The sequence below is a fragment of the Argentina silus genome (assembly GCF_951799395.1).
Source record: "Argentina silus genome assembly, chromosome: 11".
NCBI lineage: Eukaryota > Metazoa > Chordata > Actinopteri > Argentiniformes > Argentinidae > Argentina > Argentina silus.
In genome coordinates this window covers 2,086,672-2,110,376 of record NC_139665.1, presented here as the reverse complement: position 1 = coordinate 2,110,376, position 23,705 = coordinate 2,086,672, and the positions used below count along the sequence as shown (strand labels likewise).

General features: G+C 54.9%; 1 protein-coding gene across 2 annotated transcripts; it reads right to left on the bottom strand.

Annotated features, from left to right (window-relative positions):
- Positions 1-1,597: 1,597 nt before the first annotated feature.
- On the bottom strand, positions 1,598-22,396 carry cica (capicua transcriptional repressor a). 2 transcript variants are annotated; one of them, XM_083680937.1, is made up of 19 exons: positions 22,250-22,396; positions 14,925-18,902; positions 12,949-13,080; positions 12,531-12,684; positions 12,089-12,188; positions 11,636-11,818; positions 11,198-11,330; positions 10,790-10,968; positions 10,322-10,460; positions 9,783-9,862; positions 8,323-9,136; positions 7,697-7,836; positions 7,343-7,500; positions 6,316-6,896; positions 5,722-5,921; positions 5,344-5,492; positions 4,756-5,042; positions 4,003-4,122; positions 1,598-3,631 (listed from the first exon to the last, which is right to left on the bottom strand). In XM_083680937.1, the coding sequence occupies exons 2-19, from the start codon at positions 18,724-18,726 to the stop codon at positions 3,378-3,380; spliced, it is 7,605 nt and encodes a 2,534-aa protein (XP_083537063.1). In that variant the 5' UTR covers positions 18,727-18,902; positions 22,250-22,396; the 3' UTR covers positions 1,598-3,377. The 2 variants fall into 2 exon arrangements, with proteins under 2 accessions (XP_083537063.1, XP_083537064.1); XM_083680938.1 differs by having other exon boundaries at positions 8,731-9,136.
- Between the last annotated feature and the right edge of the window lie 1,309 nt (positions 22,397-23,705).

The window sequence follows — 23,705 nt, the reverse complement described above, 5'->3', positions numbered from 1 at the left end:
ACAAAACAACTACATGGTTAAAACGGTAGTTCTGGTGTTGAACCAGAGGTGGCGCCCCACCTAGGATTTCCACACAAAGGGAAGAGACATACAGACGGAAACTTCAAAAAAATAAAAAATAATTTGAGGACAGTTTTCGAAATGAACTCAGTGTAGTGACGAGTGTTTGTGTTTGTGTATGCTGAGATGAGGAATACGTATGACTGATGAGAATAGTTGTTCTGGTGAGACTGTTACTGTTTGTATTGATGATTGTTGTCAATAATGAAGAAAACTAATGATGTCAAACGGTAGTACCTGTGGTCTGCTCATTCACTCATTGTGTGACTATTCTTTAAAAAAACCATGACGAGTCGTCGGACACTCTGGTGCATCAGTCAGGGTATTGGACTGATGAGCGAGAAGGATTCATTTCCCATCTGCCTCCACTTCATTAAGGAAGGAATGAGCAGCAGTAGGACGAGATCTCAGAGGCTTGAGGGAAAGGTGTTATTAAGGAGTCTAACATGACTGAGAAAAACTCTGGGCTAACTCGAAGCAACCACAGGGCCCAGAGTTTTTCCTCACACATGCTGAGCAAACAGCTGGACCTGTCAGCCTTTGTGATGGGGTTAGTGTTTTGGAAAATCAAGGCTGAGGAACAAAAGGTATCCCGTGAATGGATCATGGGGGCAGTGATCTCATGATCAGGCGTCTTTGTCTTCAAAGGTTGCTGGTTCAGTTAAAGTCATTATCTCAGAGGGCTGTTTGAAGTAGCCACCGGTTCAGACGCACTTAAAACCCTCTCAGCTTCCCACGCCATCGCACGCTCACACACATCCAGAACAAAAACAAGGACAAAGGATACTGTGTTAGGTCTTTAATATTTTCAATATTTAGTTGTTGTTTTTTTGTTTAGAAATATTGCACATGGTCAACATGCCTGTTTATGAGATAACACTCATCTCTCTCATTCTAAAATTCCTTCTCCAAAGTAAGGACAGTTTATTTAAGCACAGTCATACAGTGTACACGCATACATGTGTGTGTATGTATGTGTGTGTGTGTGTATGCATGCGCACATGCATGTCAATGGAAACATGTCAGACCTCACCCCAAGCAAGATTCGATAAATCTTTGATAAATTGTTCGCGTTAGATCATGAATCTCATTCGATAATCGTCAAGATTGCTCATCGTAGTCCTGGTGACGATAAAAATACTGCCTCTAGAATATTAGAAGAAAAAAATATTGATAATGTCTTATTGTGTTATTGGTATGTGAATGAAATCAAGGGGTTTGCTGAGTCCACACATGCATTTGCGCAAACACACACACATCTATATGCACATATGGAAATATATATTTTTCATACATCCAACTGTATACAGAGAAATAAAGGTATACCCATAACTAACCCCACTCTTCAACAAACAAGCGAAGAGGCAAAAGTGCTATATTAATTTCTTTGACTTTAGTTAGTTATGCTCCGTTTCATCAATAATCATTTCTCAGAATGCTTCTGATACCATAGTTACTACCATGGGTCTTCTGACTGTACTGTAAATGTCTATGGCACAGACCCATATCCCCCACCCCCCCACCCCCCACCCACCCACCCATTCCATAAGTCCTACTATTGCACCATTTGAGGAAAACTAAAGTGTCAGAGGGAGGAGGGAGGCCTCCACAGGGCTGGTCTAGGATCTGCTTTCCCTGAACCAAACCCTAACCAGAACCATCCTGAGCTACATGACAGAACTGACCCGGACCAGTGCTTAAGGGCACTTTCTACCAACACTTGAGAGAGGGGGCAGGGAGGGAGGGAGGGAGGGGAAGCAAAGGGAAGGGGGGAAAGGGTCTCTGAGTGGAAGAGGGAGATCGATTACATCGAACACGGTTATTATCTATTAAACAATCTCTAAAAACAATACTTTCCTGATTTAAATTGCAGCCGAGAGACCACACATTGTGCAAACACCTGATTTCAATGTTTAAAAACAAACTCCCTGCCCCCTCCTCTACATAGCAGGAGAGTCAAGGGAGGGGCGGTGGCCCAGAAGGAACATTTCAAAGAGGGGCCATGGGCTGTTTTTTTTGTTTTTTTTAACCCCTTTTTAAAGTTTATGCTGGAGAAACACCATTGAGAGCCACAAGAGAGAAACAGGCCACATAAAACTAGTTATTTTCCACATCAACAATACGAGAGAAAGCAGCTATCCACTGGGTGACTTCTAGAAGTTGTTTACAAATCTACTTTTGCTTGTGTCGAAGGTTCGCTGAGGGCCGGTGGCGGCCATTTTGTCATTTCCTGCTCTCTGTGTCTGCAGCCTCCGTCCCGGCGACGGCGGCCAATGAAACGTCTCGTCCCGCTTTTCTCTGTGCTAAGTGAAAGCCAATCAATGTTGAGTTTGTTGCCATGTCATTTCCTCGACGCTTCAGTCTTTACAAACCTCTGAATGGTTTCCACAGGAGGGGGACACACCCCCAATGTACAATGCTGTCTCCAGCCAATAGGAGCCCAGTCTGTCAATAATGGCAACAACCGATTGGCCATGTGGGATTGGTCACGCTGAGTCCCGCTTCCTGTTCCGGAAGCGAATGGTATTCCTTGTTTGAGTCATTTTCTACAATCTCTAAAAACTGTGCAGGCCAATGGCTTGGTCAGGCGAGTGTTGACTGACTGTGTGTGTGTGTGTGTGTGTGTGTGTGTGTGTGTGTGTGTGTGTGTGTGTGTGTGTGTGTGTGTGCATGTGTGTGTGCCGTGGGGGTCCAGTTCAGTGCTGTCTGGTTTGCAGCATAGAGGGGCTGTGGAGTTAGACCCCCCCCCCCCCCACTGTGCTGAAGAGTGGAGGGGGGGTCAGTCACGGGCTGGGGGGGCCGGCCTGCTGCTTCTGCACCCCTGACAAAGTGCTGTGTGTTCGGTCTGGTGGACAGGGCTAAGGACTGCCATCCAAAAGTAACAGTCTGAGTTGGTGGTGTGTGTGTGTGTGTGTGCGTGCATGTGCGTGTGTGTGCGTGTCTGTGTGTGTGTGTGAATGTGAGTGTGTGTGTGTGTGTCTGTGTGTGTGCATGTGAATGTGAATGTATGCGTGTGTGTGCGCGTGTGTGCGTGTCTGTGTGTGTGCGTGTGAATGTGAGTGTCTGTGTGTTTGTGTGCATGTGCGTGTCTGTGTGCGTGTCTGTGTGTCTGTGTGTGTGTGTGTGTGTGTGTGTGTGTGTGTGTGTGTGTGTGTGTGAAACTAAGTGTACCACAGACTTTCTGTGTCAACCTACAAACTACCAATGTGCTGAGAGGGTTCTAGAACGGTGGTGGCGCGACAGAGAGGGAGGAGTCCTGTTACTACGGATACGAGGACATGCTGCGGGTCACTCTTATCTTTTATCCACTTCCTCTTCTACGATTCGCTCCTGGGCTCCTCGGGGCTCCGCCCTCTTTCTCCTGGCTCTGCTCCTGCGCCGTTGTCCCTGGCCTGGGGATTGGTGGAGCCCTGGCTAGAGGCGGAGTCTCCGGTCGACGCCCCGGGCTCGGAGGATCCAGGCGTGGCCGTCTGCATGATCTTCTGCCTCACCTCGCGGATCTTCAGCTGCAGACACACCTTGGTGGGGAAGGTGTCTGAGTAACGGCCCTGGAAGGCAGCCGTGGCCTGGGCTGAAGGGGGGGGGGGGGGACTTTTTAGAATCAGCATTGCAAAACAGTATTACTATCGTATAACTATGAGTGTGTGTGTGTGTGTGTGTGTGAGAGAGAGAGAGTGTTCTAGAACGGTGGTGATTTCTACAAGCGTATCAGACATGTTCAACATGTTCAACAAGGCTGATATCTCTCCTCCTCATTGTCCAAAAACGCAACTGAGAATCACATTTGTTTTTTGGGAGGTGTGATTGGATGTAGCCCTCCTCGGCCAATCAGAATGCTCGGTCGGATGTAACCGCTGTATAACAACAGTCGTTGACCAATGAGAGGGAGGGATACTGCTTTGCGGGCCAATGGGAGAGCCAGATGTGTGTGAGGTGTTGTACCTGAGGGGAAGAAGCCGTTTTCCTGGAACAGCTGCATGACCAGGGCCCGGCGCTGGTCCAGAGTCCTCCTCAGGGACGAGTAGTGGCCCGTCTCCCCCACCGCATCCTCACTGTCACCACCTAGGAACAGAGGGAGGAGAGGAGAGGGGGAGGAGAGGAGAGGAGAGGGGGAGGAGAGGAGGTGGGATTGAGAAGAGTGAGAGAGAAGAAGCGGGAGAATAGAGAAAAGGAAATAGTGAGAGAGGTTACAGCTGAGGAGGGGCTCAGGAGGTGGGGGGGTTATGAGGGGAGGGTAGGGGGAGGGGAGGGGGGAGGTTGTGAGGGGAGGGGAGGGGGGAGGTTGTGAGGGGAGTGGGGAGGTTGTGAGGGGAGAGGGGAGGTTGTGGGGGGAGTGGGGAGGTTGTGATGTGAGGGGAGGGTAGGGGGGAGGTTGTGGGGGGAGTGGGGAGGTTGTGAGGGGAGGGGAGGGGAGGGGGGAGGTTGTGGGGGGAGGGTAGGGGGGAGGTTGTGGGGGAGGGGAGGGGGGAGGTTGTGAGGGGAGGGTAGGGGGGAGGTTGTGGGGGGAGGGTAGGGGGGAGGTTGTGAGGGGAGTGGGGAGGTTGTGAGGGGAGAGGGGAGGTTGTGGGGGGAGTGGGGAGGTTGTGATGTGAGGGTAGGGTAGGGGGGAGGTTGTGGGGGAGGGTAGGGGGGAGGTTGTGGGGGGAGGGTAGGGGGGAGGTTGTGGGGGGAGGGTAGGGGGGAGGTCTGACCCACCAGTTCTGTCGAAGGTGAAGATGTCTCCCTCACACTTGGCTGCGCTCTTTGGCGTGCTGGGCTCGGAGCTGCAGCTGGACAGACGGCGGGTCTTCCTGCGCGGCGAGCCGGGGTCCTCCGCTGACGAGTCCAGGTCGGTGGAGTTGCGTCTCTTCTTGCGGTAGCTGCCCAGGATGGCGCGGGGGGAGGGGGCCAGGCTCTGCAGGGTGGGGGAGGGCAGGACCTCCCCCGGCCGGAACTCTGGCAGCTCCGCAAAACGCTCCTCGAAGTACGCCCCCGAGAGCACCCTGCCACCGGGAGAGGGACGCCACACCGCCACCGTTAGGACCGGGAACGCAGTATTCCCACATTCCAAAATGTCCCCCAAAATGTCCACCTACCCCCCCCCCCCCCCCATTTTGTCAATGTTTCAATCAAGCAGTTTATCATGGATGACAGAGTACACCCAAGTCGTTCCCAGTCGTCCCAAATCATTCCCAGTATTCTCAAGTCATTCCCAGTATTCCCAAATCATTCCCAGCCCCACAAAGACCAGCGCTGTGGTGTGCATGTTAAAACAGTATCCTGTGCTCCCATTGGCCCACTCACTTGTCAACAGAGTCGGGGGTCTTTTTGAGCGGAGGAGGGCGGAGCTTGGTCTTCTTGGCTGAGGGGGCGGAGTCTCTGTCTCTGTCATTCGGGGGGGGCGGCAGGGGGGGGTCCAGACCCAGAGGAGGGAGGGAGTCTCTCTGTCCAGCCTGGAGAGAGAGAGAGAGAGAGAGAGAGAGAGAGAGAGAGAGAGAGAAGGAAAGAGAGAGAGAGAGAGATCGAAGGAAAGAGAGGAGATCAGTCGAATAATAATTGTCATTTAAATCCAGACTTCAAATCACTTCAATCATCTTCTGCTTCCACCTCCAATCAAATCTATATTCCCCACATCTGAATTCACCATCATGTCTAGAATCGGCATCACAGCAGCAGCCTCACCTCCCTCCCGCACCCCTCTCCTGAGCCGTGGTGCTCATAGGCCTCCTCCTCCTCTCTCTCCTCCTTCTTTATCCTCCTCTCTCTCTCTCTCCCTCTCTCTCTCTCTCCCTCCACGTCCGGTTGCGTCTCTCTGCCGTACTCCTCACTGGGGTTCTCTGTTTTAATGCGTCTGGCTCCACCACCCTCTTCTTCTGCTCCTTCTGGGGAGGACAGACAGACAGGACCAGGTCTCACCAGGGGGTTATGGCTCACAGTCACATATATCATCATAATAAGCAACCCAGGCAAATACAAGACAAACACTCAATATGAGGAGAAGGAGAGGAGAGGATGAAGGAGGCTGGCGGAGGCAGAAATCGGAGGACGGGCTCGTTGTAATGCATGTTGTTTGATACCCTTCCTCATTCCGTGCCGCGCATTACAATGAGCCTGTCCTCCGATTTCTACCTCCGCCAGCCTCCCCTGGCTGGGGCCCTGTCCACACGGGTGTAAGGATCAAGGAGAGGGAGAGATCACATGGGAGGGAGAAACAGAAAGGGAGGAGGAGGAGGAGGAGGAGGAGGAGGGCGAGAAGACAGTCCATACTGGAACTACCTGTTGGCTGGCTGCTGCTGCTGGAGGAGTGAGCTCCAGGTCTACCCTGTCCTCCACACTCCGTTTCCCCCAGGATCTCTCTCTTGACCTGGGCCTCGGCCCCCCACTCCGCCGGCCCCTCCTGGCTGGTGCTCTGCCCCTCGGAGGGAGCTTGGGTCTGGGCCGCGCCCTGCGACGGTGACCCCTGTGACCCCTGGACGTCCAACGGAGATGGAGACGGGGAGCCGGTGACCCCTGTCGGGGGCACGGTGGTCATGGACACGACCCCAGTGCCCAGGGTGAAGGTGGCGGCGGGGTAGAGGGCGGTGAGGACCTGGCGTGTGGCGCCCGGGCCGGAGGAGGGGGGGGGAGGGGGCTGGGACGGGCCGTTGTGGGGCGGAGCTAGAGCCAGCAGGGGCGGCTGGCCCGTGGCGATTGGCTGAACCAGGGTCTGACCGGCGGGGGCGGCGGCGGCGAAGCCGAGGGTCGCTAGGGGTGACGGAAGGTAGGCAGGGCAGGGCGAGGGCGTGGCCTGAGCGGTTGCCGTGGAGACTAGAGGCAGGGGGGAGGAGACTCCGGGGGTGGATTGGACGTAGGTGATCCTGTAGGGCAGAGAGCAAACAGGAAGCTGACACCTACACTGTACACACACTAGTAACTGACACGTGACGTTGAGCTAAGTGGCGTTGTCTAAGTGGCGTTGTCTAAGTGGCGTTGTCAGGGCACTACGTTGGTAAAGTCTTAGTTAGCGTCGAGGAGGAAGGCAGGTCTCCACCAATGAGGGGGGGGATAATTAAATATGACAAAAAATCGCTAAATTGCATTGAAGCCAATCAATAGATCCAATGATTTACCTGTTGGACAGTTGCCACTAGTAATAATGTCAGGTGTGTGTGTGCGTGTGTGTGTGCATTCGTGTGTATGTGTCTGTGTGTGTGTGTGTGTGTGTATGTGTATGTGCCTGTATGTGTGTGTGTGTGTATATGTGTGTGTGTATGTGTCTGTGTGTGTGTGTGTGTGTGTGTGTATGTGTGTGAGAGGTGAGCACCTTGTTGGGGGCGTGTTCAGTGGTGATGTCAGCAACACCGTCTGCGGGGGGGCGGAGCCTGTGGCCATCACCGTGGCCGTCGCCATGGATACAGGAAAGGGACTCCCAGAATGCACTGCTCCTGTCTGGACCACTGGCATGGGCGCAATCTGGATAATCTGTGTTGGACACACACGGACACACACGCACGCACACGCACACACGCGCACACGCACACACACACACACACACACACACACACAGACACAGACACACAGAGGCTCTATTGAATTGGTCAGCCACATACCTAAAATAACATTTGAATAAAACCAAACTGTTATCATTATCACACGCAGCAGCAGCAGCTCCCTGTACCTTGCTTCCTGGCTGAGTGCCGTTCTGCACAGGAAGGGGCGGAGCCACCAGGGAGATGGGATGAGGAGGGGTGGAGCCGGTCCGCAGTGTTGCCATGGGAACCAACATGTTGCTCTGCAACACTGGAGACTGTGCCCGAACTGATGAGAGAGGGGGAGAGAGAGAGAGAGAACAGAGAGAGAGTGAGAAAGGGGGAGAGAGAGAGAGAGGGGGGGGGGAGAGAGAGAGAGAGGGAGAGAGAGGGAGAGAGAGAGAGAGAGAGGGGGGGGAGAGAGAGGGAGAGAGAGAGAGGGAGAGAGAGAGAGAGAGAGGGGGAGAGAGAGGGGGAGAGAGAGAGGGAGAGAGAGGGGGAGAGAGAGAGAGAGCAATTGAGGCAGACTGAGTAGACATCAGTAACTCATGATCACACAAGGTGAGAAATCCTCCCTATAAATACACCAGAACCACGCGACCATCAACAGAAGACCAACACAAACACAAACACATTCCTGTTCCAAGAACAAAGAGAACTGATTGATTAGATTTGAGTGATGTCATTCCAGAATCAGCCCCCCATCTACAACCAATAGCCCCGTGACCCCTCCCATTGTCTATCCCCGTTGGCCAATCACGCGTCTCCGTCTCACCTCTGGCTCCAGGGCTGACCCCTCCCACAGCTGGGACTGCTGCATATCTTAGTCCCGCCCCCGAGTGCATCCCATTGGCCAGGGAGACTTGGGAGGGCAGCGTGAGGACGCTGGTTGGCTGCTGGGGCGGCTGGGGGGCGGGGCTCAGGGTGGGCAGGATATACGTGACGGGCGTGGCACCGCCAAGAGGCGTAGCCAAGGTCAGGGGGAGGAGCTGGGGCTGCAGCAGGGGGAGGGGCATGGCGCTGGGGGCGGGGCAGGAGAGAGGCGGGGGCGGGGTGAGAAGCTGACTGGTGGGCGGGGCAGGGAAAGCTCCTCCCACTACTAGGCTGGTCACCAGCCCCCCTGGCCCCGCCCCCGCCCCGCCCACACTAACAGGATTGGGGGAAGAGGAAGACAGGTACCCACCCCCTGCTGTGATAGGCCCGCCTCCTCCTGCTCCTCCTCCAATCAGAAGAGTGGTCCTCTTGTCGCCGAGGGCGGACCCTTCCATTGGCTTGCTGGCGATGGGGGTAGGCGTGCTGGTTATGGGCCGTACCACGTTGGTCAGGAGGGTGGGGGCCATGCGGACCGGCCCCAGGACATGGGTCAGACCAAACCCAGGAGCGGGGGTCAGGGGGCTATAGCTTAACCCCGGAACGGAGATGGAGGGAACATGCCCTCCTCCCCCTCCTCCTCCTTCTTCTAGCCCCCTTGTGGATCCTCCTCCGCTTCCCTCCTCTCCTCCTTCCATCCCTCTCTTTCTCTTCCTCTCTGAGCCGTCTCCCCCGCTGGTGGAGGGGAGGGGGGAGCGGACCACTGGCTGGAAACCCAGCTGGAGGGGGGAGGAGGGGGGAGAGAGAAGAGGGAGGAGGGGGGAGGGGGAGAGAGAGAGAGAGCGAAGAGGGAGGGAGAAAGAGAGAGAGAGAGGGGAGGGAGAAAGAGAGAGAGAGAGAAGAGGGAGGGAGAGAGAGAGAGAGAGAGAGAGAGAGAGAAGGGAGAGAAGAGGTTACTACTCTCCAGTGCATTGATTCTCAACGTTGGGGTCGATTAAAAATGATAAGAGACACATAATATTATATCCACAAAATGGCGTCTCCATAATATGATGTCAGAGTTCTCAGAAGAACAGAAGAGAGTTTCTGCGCCATGCTGTGAACTTGGCAGCGCCACTATGCCAATATTTCCAAATTAAACCATATATTTAGTAACGACAGAGTAACTATCTTTATTAAACGATATATTTAGTAATGATAGAGTAACTATCTTTGATCGCCGACAGCATTGTTCTGATGTTCCTCTGTGAATTCAGCGGTTTTAGCAGTATTTTTTGGCTCATGTTCACGTGAATAATCGTGAGTCTGGGTTTTGATGATGCGATCCAACACCACGCTGTTTAAACATACTGGGGAGAACCCTGGGATATCGCTGAGTCACAGAAGGACAGACAGACTAGAATTGTCCCTGCAGGGCACCTGTACCTGTCCGTCTGGCTCGTCCTCGTCACTGTCCGTCACCCTCTCCTTACACTTCAGGTCGATGGAGTCAGGACACGAGTCCTCTGACAACAGGAAACAGGAAACACACAGTCACCAACTGCCGAAGAGTTCCAGAACATTCCCCACCAGAGTGCCAAGTGTTCTATGTGGTGTTTAACAAGCAACAACACTCTGATTGGCTACAAAATGAAGGATCATCATTTATGCATTGTTGGTGAATAAATTCACCCTTGGCACTCTAGAATGTTGACAGTTTGGGCGACTTTATTCCCCCGCGGGGCTGAATGACTCAATGAACATTAAAAACATGGTGACAAGGAATGTTCTCTCAGCTACCAAACACCTGCAGTCATGTGACCAAACACCTGCAGTCATGTGACCCGTGTGACAATGAAGATGGTGGCGGCGATGCCAGCGTCACTGTGAGTGTGTGTGTGTGTGTGTGCATGTGCGTGTGTAGGTGTGTGTGTGTGTGTGTGTGTGTGTGTGTGTGTGTGTGTGTGTGTGTACTGTGACCTCACCCATGACGTCATCGTCCCCCTCCTCCTCACAGATGACCATCCTCTCCTCATCGCTGGTCACGTCCTCGCTTGCCCCGCGCTGGGCCAGAGAGAGAGGGGGGGGGCGGCCGCGGAACGGGCCTGACCCCTCCCGACACAACTGAGGGGGGGGGGGGGGAGGAGGGGGGGGAGAGAACAGAGTCATCTCCACAGTCATCACGATAGAGAAAGACAGGATGAAAGAAAGAAAGAGGGGACGCGAGGAAGGAAGGAAGTGAACGTGGAGAGAGAGAAAGGTGACAAAGGAGGAGAGGAGATAGACAGATGTACGGAGGAGAGGAGAGGAGAGGAGAGGAGAGGAGAGGAGAGGAGAGGAGAGGAGAGGAGAGGAGAGGGGAGGAGAAGAGAGGAGAGGAGAGGAGGAGAGGAGAGGAGAGGAGGAGAGGAGAGGAGAGGAGGAGAGAGGAGAGGAGGAGAGGAGGTAGGTACCTTGTCCATCTCTCTGTCCCTCTCCCGTCTCTCCAGGCTGTGAACGGCACTCTGGGAGAAGGCTCTGGGCCGGGGGGGCTGGCCGCCATAGGACATGCCCCCGCGGCCCCCCCCGCCCCCCGACCACCCAGCCCCCCCCCCAGCCTTCACCTCCGCACCCCCCGACACACACTGGGGCTCTGAGGAGGAAGAGAGGAGGGAGAGAGGGTCAGTCAAAAACAGATCAGCATCAGTAGAGGCTGGCGGAGGTAGAAATCGGAGGACGGACCCGTCCTCCGATTTCGACCTCCGCCTCCACCGGCCTCCCCTGCTCACAACGTACTCGTTTGAACACAAACACACCGTTTACGGCAGGCAGACAGACACACACACACACACACACACACACACACACACACACACACACACCTGTGCTCTCAGACATGCTCCTCTCCCGGGCCTCCTTGGTCCCGGGGGCCCCGCGGCCCTCCGACAAAGATTTCCTTCTGTCCTTGTTACACCACTTCCAGTCTGGGTGGGCCTTGAAGTGGGCCTCCTTCACCTGGGGGGGTGAGGGGGAGAGAGAGAGAGAGGGAGAGAGAGAGAGAGAGAGAGAGAGAGGGAGAGAGAGAGAGAGAGAGAGAGGAAGGGAGAGAGAGGGAGGGAGAGAGAAAGACAACGACAGACAGAAAAAAAAAGAAAGAGAGAATGAATCTCCCGTTTTATTATTCTTCTCCCCCACAGCCCAAGTGGGAATCCTAACCAACTCATGTGTGTGTGTGTGTGTGTGTGTGTGTGTGTGTGTGTGTGTGTGTGTGTGTGTGTGTGTGTGTGTGTGTGTGTGTTGCTGCCCCCTGGTGGCCTTACCTGGAAGGCCAGGTCGTGGTACTTCTGCTTCTCCTTGCCCCCCAGGGCGTACCACCACTCCCCCAGGATCTTACTGACGGTCCGGTTGTCCTGGTTGGGGTGGCGCTGGTGGACCAGGGCCCGGTGGCGCTTACTGAAGATCATAAACGCATTCATGGGCCTGCGGATGTGGTCCTTCTCTCTCTGGAGGGAGGGAGGGAGGGAGGGGAGGGGAGGGAGGGGAGAGGGAGGGAGGGAGGGGAGAGGGAGGGAGGGAGGGAGGGAGGGAGGGGAGGGGAGGGGGAGAGGGAGTTGGTGTGAGACACAGGCAGTCACATTGAGAAAGATACCAGGGGCCGTCATTCCATCCCATGCACTACAATGAGGCCCGTCCTCCGATTTCTACCTCCATCAGCCTCCCCTGAAAGAACACAGAACAACACAGGAAGAGAGAGTGTGTAGGACAGCGCTCACCTTGCGGTCTCCGTCTTTGGGCAGGGCGCTGAGGGACTGAGTACGCCTCTTAATGGGACCCGTGGGCGGGGCCGGGTCGCTGGTCACCCCCGGGAAGAACCTGGGGGGAGAAGAAGGGGAAGAACCCGTTTCTGCCAAGCTCAACATGGCAGACTGAACCGAGCAAGAGGAAGTCAGAGAATGTCGTCTGGCGGCGATGGACTGGGAACCCAAAGTGTTTTTGCTTTAGTCCGTTTTTAACTCATCAACTGCCAGAGAAGAGTGTTGTGGGAGGTGATTGATGGGAGGTATAGCCAATGGCTGTGGGCCGTCCTTTTTTCGCCGGTCTTTCCGTTGGCTTAATGAAGGCCAAGTTTGACGCGGTGCTCCACGCTAACAATGTTTTAACCTAATGATTGTGCATTGTCCCTTTAAACAGATGACATCATCACAGTGTACTTACGGGTCGTCAGTGTCGCTCTCCGTCTCGCTGTCGGCCCCGCCCCTCGCCACGGAGGGGTTTTCTGTGGAGGGGGGCGGGCGTGACGGGGACCCTCTCTCCACGTCTGGGGGCCCCGTCCGCCCGTCACTCACCAGGGCCACCCCGCAGCGCGGCTCTGGGACAGGAGACATCATTTACCCTCATATACCCTCTCATTTACCCCCTAATCATTTACGCTCTCATTTACCCCCTAATCACTTACCCTATAATTTACCCTCTAGTCAGGGAGGAGGGAGGAGGGAGGAGGGAGGAGGGAGGAGGAGGAGGGAGGAGGGAGGAGGGAGGAGGAGGAGAAGGAGGGAGGTGGGAGGGAGGACGGAGGAGGGAGGAGGGAGGGAGGGAGGATGGAGGAGATGGAGGAGGAGGAGGAGAGAGTCACCTTTGCTCTGATTGACAAGCTGCTGGCCATCCGTAGGCTGGGCGGGTGCACCTGATTGGCTGGGCTCCAGGAAAGGGACCAATGAATGCCAGGGGAACACTGGCACTGAGCGGGGCTCCACATTGGTCCAGACTGAGGGAGGAAGAGGAAGAGGCGGGACATCTCACTATCCTTCATTCAGGGTCCATGTCTGGTGTCAACAGTACCTTTCTAAAACTACTGGATGAACTTTGCAACTTGTCAACATCAATATCACTCAATAGTGATCAATCAATATCAATATTCACATCTATATTTAGTGTGCTTGCAGGCAACACTCATGTGAAATGTGTCTCAGTCAGTGTATTTACTTCTGGAGTATTTACTGGTGGTATTTTTTTCGGGAGTAAACACAGACCTCGCGTATCAACAGCTGTGGTGCAGCTGCACACCAAATGGTGATAGTTTGAGACATTACGCATTATGGATTGACCAGAAATACACGTGAAAATGGATTTCAGGCAAATTTCCCCTTTAAGGCCCTGTGAAGTATGTGGTGTGATATTGTGTCCTGGCTTGGACCCCTGGTATGGCTTCTTGCAGCCATATGGGTTTCAGTGGTCACCCTGAGGATGTTTCAAACATTCCTCCTCTTTCATCTGTTAAGAGAGAGACAGCAGACTAACATACCTCACAAGATATGCACACACCTTTCTGATACCTGATACGCTTTGAAGATATACGCTTTTTAAGATGTACGCTTTCAAACTTACATTAATTGCAATGAGTGTTAAGAGAGACTCTACGGTTGCTATGGTTATACTCCAAAAGCCAATTATCAAGCTGACAGAGAAACCGACAGACTGAAACCCTTAATCTATGGAAATACTCATGTTATTATTTATAGATTCATATTTTAAGTAATCAGTATGAAGAAGCTGCATTCAAGTGGATCGAGCAGAGGCAGAATACACCTGGCGCTGGTGTGCCCATCTTAGCAGAATACACCTGGCGCTGGTGTGCCCACCCTAACCCTAACCCTAGGAGGTTCTCATATCAACAAGCTAATGATCTATTAACTAACTAACTAACTAACTAACTAAATAACTAACTAACTAACTAACTAACTATACATCTAAATCTAAGAGGTTAGTCATATCAACAGAGGTACAGTTGATAGATTGTTGATAATTCATGCGTCTGTAGACCATCTATAAGACACTTGCCAAAGAATGTCTGTGTGTGTGTGTGTGTGTGTGTGTGTGTGTGTGTGTGTCTGTGGGGGGCTCAAAGGCACTCCAGAGCTAACAGGGACTAATTCTAAGTACAAAGTATCCATGACAACACTGCAGTACGATGGTCTTTGTCAGTTCAGTACAGGAGGCAACCCATTGGACCGCTGGCACTCTGCCTGAGACTGAATAACTGTCTGCTATTGAGAGGTTTGTTTGTGTGTGTGTGTGTGTGTGTGTGTGTGTCTGTCTGACTGTGTTTGTTTGTCTGTCTGACTGTGTGTGTGTGTGTGTGTGTGTGTGTGTGTGTGTGTGTGTAACTATCTGCCTGTCTGACTGTGTGTGTGTGTGTGTGTGTGTGTGTGTCCTCCCATCTCTCTACAACCTTGCATGTCTAGACATGTAAATATTCTCCCTCTTTAAAGTTCCAGACCTCCATCCAGACCCACACCCAGGTCACATGTTTATTTCGTGGCGTTATTCCTGACTATGAAGGTGACCCCTGACTCACGTCCACCCACACATGCACCTTCCATAACGCCACGTAGAAATGTTGAATTAAACACTCCCTCTCCCTGATAATAATCTACCTCTTCTCCATTCCCTTATCCTTTTGCTGCAGGGGAGGTTGGCGGAGGTAGAAATCAGAGGTCGTGTTTGAAAACACTCCTCATTCCGTTCCATGCATTACAATGAGCCCGTCCTCCGATTTCTACCTCCGCCAGCCTCCCCTCCAGCCTCCACCGTCCCTCCCGTGGTTCTCACCTGTCCCAGGCCGTCCCATGATGATGTCCTTGCGGGGGGCGGGGTGGGGGGAGTCGGCTGGCAGGATGAGGGGCAGCAGGGCGGTGGGGGAGGGGTGGCAGGCCACAGGCTGGGGCAGGGCCTCCCCCGCCCCATCCTGGTGCCCCCCGGGCTTCCTCTCCCGCTCCCTCCCCCCCGAGCCGGCACCGGAGGCCGGGCCGCAGGTGGAGCTGGAAACGGGTCCGCTGGGGGCGGGGCCGGAGTGCGTGGGGTGACCCGCCACGCCCGGGGGGGTCAGGGACTGGGAGGAGGTCACCAGCACCAGGGTGGAGGCGGGGTTACGAAGAAGGACCGCCCCATTGGTGGCGGTTGCGCCGTTGATGGGCACGGGCGCCTGGAGGCCGGCGGTGGAGAGGTGGGCGGGCTGGCTGAGCTCCCGGGACCGCCTCCCCCCCTCCCCCCCCCGCCTCCCCCCCAGGGGGCCATCTGAGAACTTGGCCAGCGGGACGTCCGGGTTTCGTACAATGACGGGGGAGTCACGCAGGGGGACGATGCGGCGTGGGCCGGGCTCCAGGGGCAGGGGGGAGGGGGGGGTGGGGGACACCAGCATGGGGGGAGGGGTGGAGGCGGCGGAGGACGGGGGCCGGCCGGTGGAGCTGCGGGGGCGGGGGAAGGAGGGGGCGGCGCCGGGGGGCTGGCCCTGGGGGGAGAGGACGCGGAAGGAGGCGGGGCCGAGGCCGAGGGCGGGGTCGCACACCAGTTGGGGGTCGGACTGCTTGGTGGCGTAGTCGGTGGTGGCGGGCATCAGCGGAGGGGGCAGGGCGTCCGGCTTGCGCTTGCTGGGGCTCATGGGCACGGTGAAGGTGAGGTTGGTCTGGAAGGTTGGCACGATACCCGAGAAATGGCGCTCCCTCTCCACCAGGCCCGGCACGGCGGCCATCTTAGTGCCGCTGAGGTGGCGGTGGCGGCGGGGCGTGAGGGACTGGGGCGGGGCGGCGATGGGGCTGAAGGTGGCCGGGCGGAAGCCGAAGAGCGGGGAGGGCGAGGGGGAGGGGGCGGGGGAGAAGGGCGACTGATTGGAGACGGGCGAGAAGGAGGGCGTCACAGAGCGGGAGCTGCCCAGGGACACCAGCATGGTGGCCGCCTCGCACTCGTCAAAGTCGAAGCGGGACAGGTCCTGGGGCAGGAGGGAGGGCAGGACCAGACGGGGGCGCGAATCCCCCCGACTGCTGGCCTCGCTGCTGTCCCGCGACGTCTCGTCCCAGTCGAACTCCGAACTGGTCCGGCCCCCCCCCAGCCTCAGGTCGGACGGGGTGAGGGTCCCAGTGCTGCTGGCACCTCCCCTGTCTCTCCCACCTCCCCCGCCTCCGCTGGCCTCCATCTCCTTGGTGCGCATGGACAGGTGGCGGGAGCAGTAGCCCCTCCTCTGGGACTCCTTGGAGCAGCCCTCCCGGGAGCACAGCCTTCGCCACTGCTTGCCGTTGAACTTCTTGCGGATCCCCGTGGGCGTGCAAACCACATCGCCCTTCTTGTACTTCTGCTGGGCGGCCGTCAGGGGGGTCCGGGAGCGCGAGGCCGACCCCGACCCCGACCCGGAGCCCGAGCCCCCCCCTCCCCCGCCGCCGGTGGAGCTGGCTGAGGGCTTCTTATCCAGGGACCCCCGCGAGGAGGAGGTGGTGGTGGAGGAGGCGGTGGGGGGCAGAGGGGGCAGCTGGGGGGTGGCGATGATGGTGGCCGTGGCTGACTCCAGGCCCAGTAGCACGGGTGAGGGAGGGGGGTGGGGGTGGGGGTGGGGAAGGGGGTGGGGAAGGGGGGCCAGGTGGGCGCCCATGGGGGTGCCCATCCCCCGGACCACAGACAGGTGGGGGCTGAGGTAGCCGGGGGGCTTGGAGAGGATGTGCCGGTGCTGGGAGACCCCCAGGGCCTTGGCCCCCCCGGCCACCGCCACCCCCAGGGGGACCATGCTGAAGTGGGACACCTCGATGTCCTCCTCGGGGGTCAGGGGCATGAAGGGGTGGTGTTTGGGCCTCTCTCTGTCCCGCTCCTGTTTCCTCTGGAGCTCCCTCTCCCTCTCCCTCTCCCTCTCCCTCTCCCTCTCCCTCTCCAGGTCCTTGTCCCGGTCCCTCCCAGGCAGCAGGCTGAGCACCGAGGCCGGGGTGACCGGGGAGCTGACCGTGGAGGAGGACGAGGAGGGGGGTGCCGTCCCGGGGAGCACCAGCCCCCTCCCCAGCACGGACCCCGCCACCCCTGCGCTCAGCACCATCCCGTGGCTGAGTCGACACAGCTCCTGCTCCACCTCCATCTCGTCCCGGTCACACTCCCTCTCTCTCTCCCTCTCTCTCTCCCTCTCCCGGCCCCTCTCGGCCTCGCCCCCCTCCGGCCCCCCCCCAGGCAGGTCCAGGTCCCAGGGGGGCACCAGCAGGCGGAGACTCTGGCGGGACACCCACACGGCCTGCGTGGCGTCCGGCCCCCTGCCGTCCCCCTCCTCGTCCCCAGGGAGCGCCCCCCTGTCCACACACAGCAGCACGCGGTAGGGGTTGGCAACGGCGGGGTGGGTGTCCACCTGGGTGACCAGGCCCTCTCGGTACCACTGCCGCGGCCCCTCGCCTCCGTCCTCGGCGCCCCCGAAGGGTACGCAAACGTGGGTGCCGACTGGCACGGGCTGGGCGCCTGGTGGGGGGGCGTCCAGGATGATGTCCACGGCCCCCTGCGGCCCCTCGCGGAACGGGTAGCGGCACAGAGGCTTCTCCCCGTTCAGCTGGACCTCCAGGCTGCCCTGCTCCCCGCTGACCCTCCGCACCACGCCCGCCCGGAACACAGAGTCCATGCCCCCCCTCCTCCCCTCGCCCTCCCCAGCCTCCTGGCTGACCCTCCTGGCCTGCCTGGCTAGCACCCGCTGGTTCTTCAGGCCCTTGGCCAGGGCGTCGGCCAGGGCGTCAGGCAGGCTCTGGGCCATGGTGGGGGGGTTGGGCGGGACGTTAGCTAGCACCAGGGCGTGGTTGTTGTGTGTGTCGGCAGGGTTGCTGAGGCAGGTGGGGCGCGGCGGGGGCGGAGGGTCGCTGACCTCCAGGTCGGCCGAGTGTTCGCTGGCAGTGTCGGTGGAGGAGCAGCGCATGGGGCTGGGGTCCACCTCCCCCTCTGGCGCCCCCCTCTCCCCCCGGTCCTCCCAGATGGCCGGGGGGGGGCCGGGGGGGGTGCTGTCCTGCGGGGGTCTAGGGGCGTACTCTTCCACTGGTCTCCTCATCTGGCTGTTGGTGTCGGGCGTGTGGGAGCCGCCATCACTCCCCACGGAGACCGGACCCGTCACCTGACTACCTCCACCGCCGCCGTGGACGCCGCTGCTCTGCGGGGGCGTGGCCGGGTTGCCGTGGTTCCCGGCGCAGTGCTCCGAGGTGTACTTCTTCTTGGGCACGCGGGCCTTGAAGGTGGCGGTCTTGCGATTGGACGAGGGGTTGGGGCTGTTGTTGGCGCTGGCCGCGCTGCTGCTGCTGTCGCTGTGGCCCAGAGACCTGGTGCTGCCGGGCCGCTCCTCAGGCTTCCCTGGCGCCTCCACCACCTCCGCCGCCGCCTCTGGGACCCTCGGACCCTCCCTGTGGGCCTCGCGGTCCGGGTCGGCGCAGGGCGGGGGAGAGGTCTCTGAGGGGGAGGAGGTCTGGCTCTTGGGGGAGACGTAGTGCTGCTCGTCTGAGTCTCTCTTGTCGGGGTCCAGGCCGTTGTCCCCCGCCGCCCGCCGTTTCCCGCCCTTGGCCCGCGTGGAGGGGGGGGAGCGCGTGGAGGGGGGGGAGGGGGCGGGGCGCCGGCCTTGCTTCTTGATTGGCTTCATCTTTGCATTTGTGTTTTTATTTTTTGTTTTCCAAGAGTCCTCCGGCCTTCGAGGGGGTTCCTCCCAAGCCTTCTCTCTCTCTCTCCCTCTATTTTCCTGCTCTTCCTGTCCCTCTCTGTCTCATCCCGTCCCGTTCCTTGTTCTGTTTCTCCAGCTCTTTCCGCCTTATTCCAGACCTGAAACAGAGCAGAGAATGACCGGTGGATCACTCATGTGGCCGGGGCATTGTGACACATACAAAGGCTATTGACTGGACAGGTAGCAGCATGTTAAAGCTAACCATGCTCATTTAAAACAAAACAAATCTAATTCCCCTTCAAAATGCGTGGGATCGTAATTCATTTTCCACTCGAATTAGGCTGCATATGAAATATTTTAAGAGGTATTGGATATTAGTTTTGGATAAAAATAAATCATACTCATTAATTAATAACGTAAAAATGACATCGTGTGGTCTATTACATACAATCATACATAACACCATATGCAATAACTTAAAACTAACAATAAAAACGAAATGAAAACGAAACAATATAATGTAATGCAATATCACCCCATAGTACAGCAGAATAGTGAAGAGAGCACATTGAGAAGTGCTTGCCCAGACAAGTCTGAGCTCACACACACACGCACACACACACACACACACACGCACAGACACACACACGCACACATACGCACAGACACGCACACACACGCACACATACACACAGACACGCACTCACACACACGCACACATACGCACACACACGCACACACACACTCTGGTTTCTTGGCTGGGACAGTGGAGGCGGGGGAATTCCTTGTTCACTCACATTTGTGAATCTGTCGTTTGCCCGTTGCTCTCTCTGCCCTGACCTTTATCTATTCCACTGCTAAACCAATCCTACTGTCTGCACTTCCTGTTATGGGCCATTACCTAACTTCCTGCCACTTCATTACCCCTCTCTCTCTCTCTCTCTCTCTTTACTCCCTCTCTCTCTCTCTCTCTTTACTCCCTCTCTCCCTCTCTTTACTCCCTCTCTCTTTCTCTCTCTCTCTCTCTTTACTCCCTCTCTCTCTCTCTCTTTACTCCCTCTCTCTCTCTCTTTACTCCCTCTCTTTACTCCCTCTCTCTCTCTCTTTACTCCCTCTCTCTCTCTCTTTACTCCCTCTCTTTACTCCCTCTCTCTTTCTCTCTCTCTCTCTCTTTACTCCCTCTCTCTCTCTCTCTCTTTACTCCCTCTCTCTACTCCCTCTCTCTTTCTCTCTCTCTCTCTCTTTACTCCCTCTCTCTCTCTTTACTCCCTCTCTCTCTCTCTTTACTCCCTCTCTTTACTCCCTCTCTCTCTCTCTCTTTACTCCCTCTCTCTCTCTCTTTACTCCCTCTCTTTACTCCCTCTCTCTCTCTCTCCCTCTCTTTACTCCCTCCCTCTCTCTCTCTCTCTCTTTACTCCCTCTCTCTCTCTCTCTTTACTCCCTCTCTCTCTCTCTCTCTTTACTCCCTCTCTCTCCCTCTCTTTACTCTCTCTCTCTCTCTCTCCCTCTCTCTCTCTCTTTACTCCCTCTCTCTCTCTCTCTCTTTACTCTCTCTCTCTTTCTCTCTCTCTCTCTCTCTCCCTCTCTCTCGTTTCTACTTTGATTTCATACCAGTGTCTTGACATCTGCAAGAGAGAAGCATCCATGTTGCCAACCTATTCAAGTGGCAAAGAACAACCCTTTCCTAACCCTCAAAACCAACAAGTTAGTTTGGTTGTTGCCACTGCAAGTAGTGTGTGTGTGTGTGTGTGTGTGTGTGTGTGTGTGTGTGTGTGTGTGTGTGTGTGTGTGTGTGTGTGTGTGTGTGTGTGTGTGTGTGTGTGTGCATGCGTGTGTCACTGCTTACATTACATTATGGGTCATTTGTCCCGGCAGTTTCTTTAAAACCTCAGAGTTTCTGAACACACAACAACATCATGATTCAACAAATTTCCTGTCATTGTGATCAAGCAAACCACAAACACAGAGCAGACAGAGACGAGGATCTCTAGTCGAGCGTGTGACTTTCGCTTTATCCAAAGGGGACTGGATGTCTGTAACACTGATACATGTCTAAACATGTCCTTAGGACAATGAATTTGATTTATCGAGATGTCCTGCATCAAATCAATGTTCTAATTGCATTCTGTTGTGACAGAGCACATAGAAATACAAACAGTTCGCAGCGCCGTGTGTGAACATGTCAATAACGTGAATGAGACATGGAGATTATTCACCCATCCCATCCTGACACAGAGTGGTCTCTCTTTCGAGGTGCTCGGTGTTGAGGAGACTCGTCCACTCCGACACCGTCCAACACGGAGGCGCCAAACAACTTTCCCTCGCATTAAATGTAAGAAAAACATCCTATTCATGTTTGGAGGTGTCAAATGTAACACGCAAATACTGATCAATGTTGCTAAGTATGCTAGGTTATTAGCATGTTATAACGGTCATTATTTGGGGGATGCACACTAATATCGTGGTGTAGCAGACTTCATATATTTGTCACAACAGTAAGGCTACTTTAATACACTCGATTGTGACTGGAGAATGTATAGTAAGCCGGTCAACGTCTAACTTACACCTCACTTTCGCTGAATGTTGACTGAATACAAACTACACCGACCCTAAAATGGTGTACTGTAAAATGCAAACGATAGGAAGAATGTCGTCAGTGTTAGTTTTGCTGAATAGTACCGTATGTGTGTCAAGCCCTCTTACTGGCCGTAGTACTATCAGCTTACTACAGCACAGGCCCAGAAGTCCACTGACGCAGGCCCGACGACACTAGGCCGCTTACAACAATCCTTACTCAAGCATATTATCACGGGAAATGAAACATTTCTAGGACTGCCTAAATGATATTAGTAAAAAATATCGTCCCGACGCACGCAATGCATCTTATATCAAAAGTAATGCTAACAGACAACACCTATAAATTGTACAATCTGTAGGCTACTTCACATCGCTCGACAGCAGGCAAAGTCGTTATGTAGCGAATCCGACAGTGACAGTCGTTGTAAAATAGTAGCAACACCGACTGCATCACCACTGCGAGTGGAAAATGCAACATTTTACAGTAAGTTACAATAAAAAGTCAGTGTGGCTACAAAGTAGAAACAAGGCCCAGCAGCCCTATGAAGGACAGTCCAGAAGCCACAGATGTAAGAGGAGAGAACGGCTCCGTAAAGGACCGTAAACGCGTCCAGGCGTCAAGCCTTCAGTCGGCACGGAAGAACAGCAGTTGTAGGAAGTCTGACTCTTAATGGCAGTTATGGCGTTGAATATTTTCTGGGAGAAAAGTTTTAGGCTGACTATCACCCCGCACCGCTCCCTTCTCAAAAGTGAGACACCCAATCCTCCATTTCATCATTTCAACAACACATTATACACAGACAACATGTTATTACACTATTATAACCAAGACTGTTTGTTGTGGCCAACGTCTAAAGCGTAGCGGCTCGAGAAAAGCAAAACATCATACTGCAGTGCTGCAGAAGAAAGGTTTGTAGGCTTTACTCACCAGAACAATTCTTTTCAATGCAGCTATTTATTGAGTCAGTAGAAAAAGGGTATAGAATAGTCGGTCGTACAAGATTGACAAATAACGGGCTCTTACGTTATCTTTCTTCAGTAAAGCAACTTAAAAGGAGGAAAAACTCCTGCTCTGTACACTCTACGCTACAGTCGCAAAATGGTGAATGAAGCCCAAAGCCTTGACAACTCGTACAGGCGACCAATCAGAGCACACTGATGGGTACAGTAGCCAATAGGCGTCACGAGTCCAACGGCGAGGGAGGAGCTAGATGTCAAAGTAAATTTGATTGACACACCGTTTAGTCGAATGGTGGTGTGGGAAAACACGAAACAGCTGTTTAGGACCGAGGCTGCGGCGTCCAATAGGCGTGCAGGGGAGGTCTGGTGACAAGGAGTAGGCGGGCCGAAGGAGGAAAAATAGCTCGTCGCCAATTTCCAAACACGCACACGGACGTCGGCGCGGGAGAGGACGGCTTATTAAAGGGTCATTTAGGAGTGTGTGTTGTCCGACGCCCGAGGTCGCAGTTGTGGTAATGTAAGAGAACTTGTAGTAAAAAAAACTAAAAAAAAACCTACAACCTGTGGCTTATGACCAGCAGACAGAGGAGGCAACTGAAGGAAACATTTAAGAGATAGAAAAACACATCCTTAACGTGTGATGTTCAGTGAGACGAAGCTATAGTGACACACAGGGGGACGAGGGACCATAAAAACATCAACGTCTGTTTTTTTATGTCAACATTTTCCTTTGCTTTCATACTTCTTATTACTGGGATATTTTCTTTCTTGTTCTTTACATTAGCTAATCCAGCCAATCACAGCGCTCCGCGGGCTGGTCTTGACGTCAGCAGCCGCTTGAGCCCGCCTCCTCGTTCCAACCTGAGCGGCCTTTAAAGCTAACGTCACCAAATCAATCTGTGATTGGTCAAGTGATGGAGGGTCCCTAGGCCAATGACCACGTACTCTGATGAGGTCATTATGCTTGTTGCCATCAGCCCAGCCAAACAGGAAGAGTCCGAGTGAGAGTAAATTAGTCTAAACCTAGGATTACTGTTCCTCAAGGGAATGACCCATATACATTCCTCTACAGCACACCACCAGCCCTTGGTTAAGATGTACCGGCGGTGTGCCGCCTCCTGTCTGTGAGGACAGGTTTGTAGGTTTGTGGCAGTGTGACGTGTCCCTGTGTGTGTATGTACGGGCGGTTGGAGAGCGATCTGGTTTAGGTCAAAACGACTGTAGGAAAGTGCTGCAGCGTTGCAGCCACCGCGAGGTTAGGGTAGCACGCCAGGACGTTACGTAACCACCACCTGAGCACGTGCACCAGGGGGAGGCTGGCGGAGGTAGAAATCAGAGGACGGGCATGCAGTATGTATTTGATGGTATTCCTCGTTTTGTTTTCCGGCGTGTTACAATGAGCCCGTCCTCCAGTTTCTACCTCC